The following is an 8,750-nucleotide window of genomic DNA, read 5'->3' as shown; positions in this document are numbered from 1 at the left end:
TAAATTTTGGTCAATGACATGAGACAAAGTATATGTGAACTGCTGTATGAAAAGTGAATTTACTCTGTAAATCTTCACCCAAATCCTAAAAAAAAAAGAAGAAGCAGTGTATAAGCATTAAAAAAAAAAAGAAGAAGAAGAAGAAGCAGTGTATAAGCATTAAAAAAAAAAAAGAAGAAGAAGAAGTGCTCTAAATCTTACTATAACCAACTTGTTTTGTACAGGAGTTGTACTCATTTGGGTTCCAACAATAAACCAGTTGCCATCTAGTCAATTCCAAGTCATAGCAACCCCTTATGTTTCAGAGTAAAACTGTGCACGTATGGCTTTCGTGGCTGTGACCTTTCAGAAGCAGATTACCAAGACTTTCTTCTGAAGCACCTCTGGGTAGGTTTGATTCTCCAACCTTTCAGTTTTTAGCTAAGCATTTAACCATTTGCACCACTTAGTGATTCTTCCAAGGAGCCCTGGTAGCATAGTGCCTAAGGCATTTGACTGCTAAACAGAAGGCAGGTGGTTCAAACCCACCAGCCACTCCTCAGAAGGCAGGTTGGGCAATCTACTTCCGTAGTGATACTGCCTCGGCAACCCAGGGAGGGGTCTGTATGAGCCAGAGCCGACTTGACGGCACATAGCAACAACAACAACAGTGATTCTTCCAGGAGCTCTGGCAGTGTAGTGCCTAAGGCACTTAACTGTTAACCGGAAGGCTGGTGGTTCAAACCCACCAGCCACTCCTCAGAAGGCAGGTTGGGCAATCTACTTCCGTAGTGATACTGCCTCGGCAACCCAGGGAGGGGTCTGTATGAGCCAGAGCCGACTTGACGGCACATAGCAACAACAACAACAGTGATTCTTCCAGGAGCTCTGGCAGTGTAGTGCCTAAGGCACTTAACTGTTAACCGGAAGGCTGGTGGTTCAAACCCACCAGCCACTCCCCAGAAGGAAGATAGGGCAATCTACTTCAGTGAGATACTGCCTCAGAAACCCAAGGAGGGATCACTATGAGTCAGGTCTGACTTGATGGGACATAACAACAACAAGAAGTGATTCTTCCAGCACTAAATGGTTTTTTCAAAGCTTTAGTCCTAGCATCTTGGGTGGTAGCATGGAATATCATCCCTTCTTGCAACTTCAGATTGGCTCTCAAAGACTTCTTTTCAAGTGTAAAGTGAGCTTGGCATTATATTTAGCTGATAAGATAGGAGTAGATGTACATTTTTTTCTAAGCCTTGAAAGTATAGTCCATCTTGTGCAAGATAAATCTCAGTGAACATTCGGGGAAAGTTGTATTTAATAAGAAGTTCATGGATGGTATATTGTTTCTGCCAAGTAGAATATCCTAGTCTGCAGTGAGGTCATAACAGCAACTGCCAGGCCAAGATTTGTGCTTATCTCCTTGTTTCTAGTCCTCATGAGTAACTCCTCATTACTAAGTCATTGTTTTCCCATGTATATTTTTCCAACATATTCAATAGCATGAGAAATGCTTGATATCCACATAGATTTTGTTAAACCTCTGACCAGCTATCCCAAACTCAACAGACACACTATTGAAATACTGGAGGCTTTGTGTGAAAATCATTAATTTTGCATAACTAAAACATTTTTCAGAAACACAAAGATTATTAACTTTATGTATGTTATGTCTTTACATTCTCAAACCTCTATAATGTTGTTATGTGCCGTTGAGTCAGACCCGACTCATAGCAACCCCTCCTTGGGTTTCTGAGGTGATATCACTATGAAAGTAGATTGCCTAACCTTCCTTCCGAGGAGTGGCTGGTGGGTTTGATCCACCAGGCTTCTGGTTAGCAGTCAAGTGCCTTATGCTACCAGAGCTCTATAATGTTGTTGTTGTTGTTATGTGCCGTCGAGTCAGCCCTGACTCATAGCGACCCCTCCTTGGGTTTCCGAGGCAGTATCACTACGGAAGTAGGATTGCCCAACCTTCCTTCCGAGGAGTGGCTGGTGGGTTTGAACCGCCAGCCTTCTGGTGAGCAGTCAAGTGCCTTAGGCAATATGCTCCCTCTATAATAGAAGACATAAATTAATTGAAGGCATAGCAATTTTCATATATATATATACACATATATATGTACATATATATATATATATATATGTAAATACATATATATATATATTCTATGTTCACATAACAATTTTTTCACAAGATATTTCAAAGAATATTTTATCCTACTACATAATTTTTAATAATCATTCTAGAACAATTTTAGGCATGAAAACTCCCATTGAAATTCTATCTATATTTACCTTTTTTTTTTATCTCTGCCAATAATATCCATCTTCTTCTACTCAAGGCTCCAGAATTAGGTGGAATACCCACTGAGATGTTTCAACATATGGATGCAACACTGGACACACTCACTTGTTCATGCTAACCTGGCCAACTGACTGGAAGAGATCCATATTTTTGCCCATTCCAAAGAAAAGTGATGTAACAGAATGTGGAAAGTATATATATATATATTTCTGCCAAGCAGTATATATATATATAATTAATATCACTCTCAAGTAAAATTTTGCTGAAAATAGTTCAAAAACATTTGCAGTAGTACACCAACAAGGAAACTTCCAGAAATCCAAACCAGATTCAGATTCAGAAGAGGATGTGGAACAAGGGATATCATTGCAGATGTCAGATGAATCTTGGCTGAAAGTAAAGAATACCAGAAAGATTTTTACCTGTGTTTTACTGACTATGCAAAGGCATACAACTGTATGGATCATAACAAATTATGGAAAACATTGTGAAGAATGGGAATCCATAACATTCAATTATGCTTATGAGTAACCAAGAGGCAGTCATTCAAACAGAAGAAGGGGATCCTGCATGGAAATCAGGAAAGGTGTACATCAGGGCTGTGTCTTTTCACCACACTTATTCAATCTGTACGCTGAGCAAATAATCCTAGAAGCTAGAATATATGAAGAATGCATAATCAGAATTGGGGAAGACTCTTTAACAACCTATGCTATGCAGTTGACACAACCTTGGTTGCTGAAAGTGAAGAAGATTAGAAGCACTTACTGATGCAGGTCAAAGAATACAGCCTTCAGTATGGATTACACTTCAACACAAAGAAAATAAAAATCCTCACAACTTGACCAATCAGCAACATCATGATAAATGAAGAAAAGATTGAAATAGTCAAGGATTTCATTTTACTTGGATCCACACTCAACACCCATGGAAATAATAGTCAAGCAATCAAACGATGTATTGCATTGGGCAACACTTCTGCAAAAGAACTCTTTAACGTGTTTAAGAATAAAGTTGTCCACTTTGAAGACTAAGGTATAGCTGCCCCAAACATGGTATTTTCAGTCACCTGATATGTAATATGCATCTGAGCGCTGGACAATGAATAAGAAAGACTGCAGAATTGAAGCATTTGAATTGTGGTATTAGCGAAGAATATTGAATGTACCATGGGCTGCTAGAAGAACAAACAAATCTGTCTTAGAGGAAGTAAAGTTGGCTGCTCCTTAGAGACTGGACAGATTTTGTCTTTGGTCATGTTGTAAGGAACCAGTCTCTGGAGAAAGATATCATGCTTGGCAAAGCAGAGGGTCAGCATAAAAGGAGAAGATCTTTGACAAGATGCATTGATACAGTGGCTACGATAATGGGCTCAAGCATTGTAACAATGGCCAGGATGGTGCAGGACCAGGTAGTGTTTTGTACTGTTGTATATGGGGTCACTATGAGTCAAAACAGACTTGATGGCACTTAACCAAAATTCATCACTATGGAAGTAGATTGCCCAACCTTCCTTCCGAGGAGTGGCTGGTGGGTTTGAACCACCAGCCTTCTGGTTAGCAGTCAAGTGCCTTAGGCACTATGCTACCAGAGTTCCCATTAACAAAACTAAGAAATCTTTTCCCAAGTAGGATGATAACCACAGGTATAAAACGCATCCATTGCCATCAAGTCCATTCTGGTTCATAGCAACCCTGTAGGACAGAGTAGAACCCCCCAGTAGGGTTTCAAGGCTGTCATCAGACTGCCCCATCTTTCTCCTAGCAGAGTCACTCGTGGGTTGGAACAGACAACTTTTCAGTTAGCACACGAGCACTTAACCACGGTGCCACCAGGGCTCTTTTACCACAGATATAGAGGTTAAGATTTATAATACATATGTATTGGTAACACAATTCAATCCCTAACATTCTCTAACTCTTCTACATTTTGGAGCAGGAATTCATCTTCCTTTTCTCATATCCTTCCCCAGTGTGTGCCCCTATTATAGAATGCAAGATTTTGACACCAAAAGTAATGTATTATTCATTTGAAATCCTCATGTGTCTTAGCCAGAAAGAAACAGAGAGACTCAAAAAAATATTTGGTAAACAATTTGAATTGTCTGTTCCTACCTGTCTCTTTAAATCACAGAGAATCATCAATTAAATTGAAATATAACAAGCGTGCAGAAAAAAATATATAAAACATAAATAAACAGCCCAATGACTTATCATGCAGAGAACACCATTAACCATCCTCAAGTCTAGAAATGGAAAATTACCAGCACTTCAGAAACCTCTCAGGCTCTCTCTGTAAAATACTAGCTCCCTAAAGGTAACCACAGGCACTCTGGTGGCATAGTGTCTAAGGCATTTGACTGCTAACCAGAAGGCTGGCAGTTCAAACCCACCAGCCACTCCTCAGAAGATTGGGCAATCTACTTCCGTAGAGATCTTGCAAACCCAGGCAAGGATCACTGAGTCTAATCAACTTGATGGCAGTTTTTTTTTGTTTTTTGTTTTGTTTTGTTTTGTTTTTTTTAAAAAAAAAAAAAAAAGGTAACCACAAAAACTCTGGTTATGTAGTGGAGAATGCATTTGGCTGCTAACCAGGAAGTTGGTGGTTCAAACCCACCACCTGCTCCATGGGAGGAAGATGAAGCAGTCTACTTCACTAAAGATTTACGGACTTGGAAACCCAATGGGGATTGCTAGGAGTCAGAATTGACTCCATGGCAGTGGGTGTTTCGATTTTAAACGTAACCACTACCCTGACATCTAACCTTGTAGTTTTTCCTATCTAGAACCTCAATAAATGGGATCATACCCACCAGCCACTCCTCGGAAGGAAGGTTGGGCAATCCTACTTCCGTAGTGATACTGCCTCGGAAACCCAAGGAGGGGTCGCTATGAGTCGGGGCCGACTCGACGGCACATAACAACAACAACAACAACTGTAGTTACTTATTTTTTCTATTATATGCCCAGGAGCTCTGGTGGTGTGGTGCCTAAGGCATTTGACTGCTAATCAGAAGGCTGATATTTCAAACCCACAGCCACTCCTCGGAAGGAAGATTGAGCAATTTGCTTCTGTTTTGATACTGCCTCGGGAACCCAAGGAGGGGTCGCTGTGAGTTGGATCCAACTGGAGGGCAGTGAGTTTGGGTTTTTTTTGGTATTATGTGCCTAAGTTCTTTCACTCAAAGTTATGATGATGAGATTTGTCCAGTTTGTTGCACAAAGATCACGTTTGATCATTTTCATGGCTGTATAGAATATACTAGAGTTATATACTCCCATTCTACTTTTGATAGACATTTGTGTTGCTTCTAGCTTTTGCAATTGCTAAGTATGCTCTTTCTTATCTTACATGTGTGTTTTGGTGTCTATGTGCACCCATGTATCAGTTTTATGTGGTGCAAATATTTTTTTCCCATCCTGTGGCTTACCTTAACAGCAAAAACATTTCAATTTATTTCTCTTGACAAATTGCAAAACATTCTACTTGACCATGTAAGAGGGCAGTATAGAGTACTATTCAGTTAGAAAAGACATTCTTAGTTCTCCTTCCACTCACTCACCAACATTCTATCCTGCCTCCAATTTGGCAGGATGGAAGGTAAATGCTCAGATATGCAAACTTTAGCTTTAGATGGCACAACTTTCACTAGTGATAAAAAGTGGTAACTTGTATTTATAATTGAGCACCCAGTATTTTAATATTCCTGGCCCTGCCCAATAAGATTCAAATATAGGACTGTTGAAGGTCCCCACCCCCACCCCCAAGCTTACTGAACAAAGAGAAATTATACCAAAAGGAAAAGATGTTCAACTACAGTATGAGAGAGAGAGAGTGTGTGTGTAGTGGAAATGAGCAGTGTGGTACAGTGAATTACTTTGTATGGCTTTTCTAGCCATAGTCTTTGTAACTCCCACTAGACTACTGGGTAGGACCATGCAAATAATGTATGTAGAACTCTGATGTTGGAATTGGTTAGTTTTGTTACTCTGCTAGGCTTAAAATGACCCTTCCTATAGACAGAGAAGTGGCTCTCACTGCCATCAAGAGAGAAGAGCTAGAGGTGAAATAGAGTGCATCCTTGGACCTGAGATCCCTGAGCTGGAACTCCTTGGCTGAGATGCCTGGCAGAGAGAGACACCTGGCAAAGAAACAGCTGCAGTGGAACCAAGAGGCATGAGACAGAGCGGTGGGCTTACCTGGGCCACAGAGTAAGAAAGCTGAGTGCCCTTGGGCAGGAGCCTTGCTGACAGAGTGGGGTGTACCTGAGTATACATATCAGCAGAGCTAAAAGAGGTTTGTAACACTTGCCCAAGCAGGGCAGAGGACAGACTGAAAGGCCAGCAGCCAGAGAGGCATGTCTGAGGGTATACCAGAGGGGAAACTGTCCTGAGAAGAATTATAAAATTTACCTAAATTGTAGCCTATTATTTTCTTAATAAACCCCATAATTGTCATTATTTTCTTGAGCTCTGTGTATGGCCATTGCAATGAATTATTGAACCCAGCAGAGAAGTAGTGAGTGCCATGGGAGGGAGAGTTGGTGTCAGAATTGGTAAAAGGCTGGGGGAGGTGGCATGTCTGGCCTCATAGGAGTAAGCATTGGGCTGCTGATAGTGATTCCATCTTCCTCTTGTGAAGCTAAAGGAGGTCAGAAGATGCTGGCCCCACATCTTTTTGCAGGCAGGAAATGGGTAGAGAGGTGTGAAAGAGCACCATGATCCCCAAATTCAGATGAGATTTCATATAATTATTGGACAGATTAAAAAGGATCATATGATAAAACCAATGAGCAAGTTTCTTAATCCATAAATATTCAACTGTCTTATACGTGTCAGGCATAGACATAGGCACAGAAGCACACAATGATGAATGAGCAATCACAGTCCCTGGCCCCAGGCGCTAGAGTCTAGTTCTGTGAAATGAATCAGGTCTAGTTCTGTGAAATGAATCAATAGAAATGAAACAACCAAGTTTGCTCTGCCATTGAAATTAGTTTATTGAAATATGAGAGTTGATGACATATTGGTAAATTAAAAAGAGAGGAATGGAACAGCTTGATTGGTGAGCTTCCAGGTCACTCTATGGGAGAGGCTCTCCTTGCATGTGGTGTCTGTTACCAGAGCTGAGTCTTGATTTTGAAGAAATCTCACAGCAGCCTCTGTTAGTTTATCTGGTTTACCAAGACAGCAGCTATGCAAATGACATAGGAGTAAAATGATCTGACAGTAGAATTAAATCAGGATGATATGAGGAGTCCAATGGTTCAAAGAATGAGTTCACTCTTCAGTAGAAACTTGAAAATCTATATCCTCCATAGCATGATGGGCGGTAGTAGCCATAGCCTCCATAGCCAGAGCCATATCCATAGCTTCCATAGCCAGAGCCATATCCGTAGCCTCCATAGCCACAGCCATAGCCCAGTCTGCGGAAGCTGCCACAACCACAGCCATAACCATAGCCCAGGCCACCAAAGCCTCCATAGCCATAGCCAAGGCCTCCGTAGTAGTTGCCGTAGTAGCTCATGGTGTCAGGAACTATAGGTTTGTTTGGATAACAAGGCAAGTTTCCTGAGTATGACTGTCACCAACTCCCTTGGGCTTTTATATATTTTCAGTGATGGGTGGGGCAAACCACACAGACTTGCACAATTCTCATTGCACAGATTAAATTACATGAAAAAATCTCATGCATCCTGTTAGGTAAAACTTTAAGACAGTTCTTGACACTCATAAAAGATGTTTTTCTTTTGATTTCAGTGCAGTTTGGATTCCATGGGATGATTATGTTTTCTTCAAAGTCTTCTTACTTTGGATCTCATATTTGAAGCTCTGTAATCGGACACCAAAGCATCAATCACCACCATTTCATCAGCTGGAATTGTTCTTTCATTGCCAACCTTTTCCATCATCTCTGATTTTTTTTTTAATCTAGCCATTTAACAAACATTTATTGTCCACCTAATGTATCACAATGACTCCTTGTGGTGCAATGGTTAAACACTTGGCTAATAACTGAATGTTGGCAGTTTGAACCCACACTACAACTCTTCAGGAAAAAGACATGCTGTTTTGCTTGCATAAAGAGTACATACTTGGAAACCTTGTGGGGAAGTTCTATTTTGTCATATAGGATTGCTATGAGTTGGAATCAACTCAAGGGCACACAACAGCAATGTATGTTAGGCACTATGCTCAGAGCTGGGAGCTCTGGCAGCATAGTGCCTAAAACACTTGACTGCTAACCAGAAGGCTGGTGGTTCAGTTCAAACCCACCAGGCACTCCTCAGAAGGAAGATGGGGCAATCTACTTTCATAGTGATACTGCCTCGGAAACCCAAGGAGGGGTCGCCATGAGTCGGGTCCAACTCGAAGGCACATAACAACAACAACATACTTAGAGCTAGAGACACTTGTAAATAAGAACTGTCCTTTCCAAACTAATGAGTTTGATCCTCTCCATTTTT

General features: G+C 40.9%; 1 protein-coding gene across 1 annotated transcript; it reads right to left on the bottom strand.

The window, feature by feature from the left end:
- Positions 1–7,570: 7,570 nt before the first annotated feature.
- On the bottom strand, positions 7,571–7,810 carry LOC122150032 (keratin-associated protein 19-3-like). Its single transcript, XM_042781010.1, has one exon. It carries the CDS (start codon positions 7,808–7,810, stop codon positions 7,571–7,573), a length of 240 nt encoding a protein of 79 aa, XP_042636944.1.
- Positions 7,811–8,750: the final 940 nt, after the last annotated feature.

Source organism: Orycteropus afer, unplaced genomic scaffold (genome assembly GCF_000298275.1).
Source record: "Orycteropus afer afer isolate SDZICR_OR568_19922 unplaced genomic scaffold, OryAfe1.0 scaffold00078, whole genome shotgun sequence".
Lineage (NCBI taxonomy): Eukaryota > Metazoa > Chordata > Mammalia > Tubulidentata > Orycteropodidae > Orycteropus > Orycteropus afer.
The sequence above is the reverse complement of the archived record's forward strand: the minus strand, read 5'-3'. Positions and strand labels throughout refer to the sequence as shown.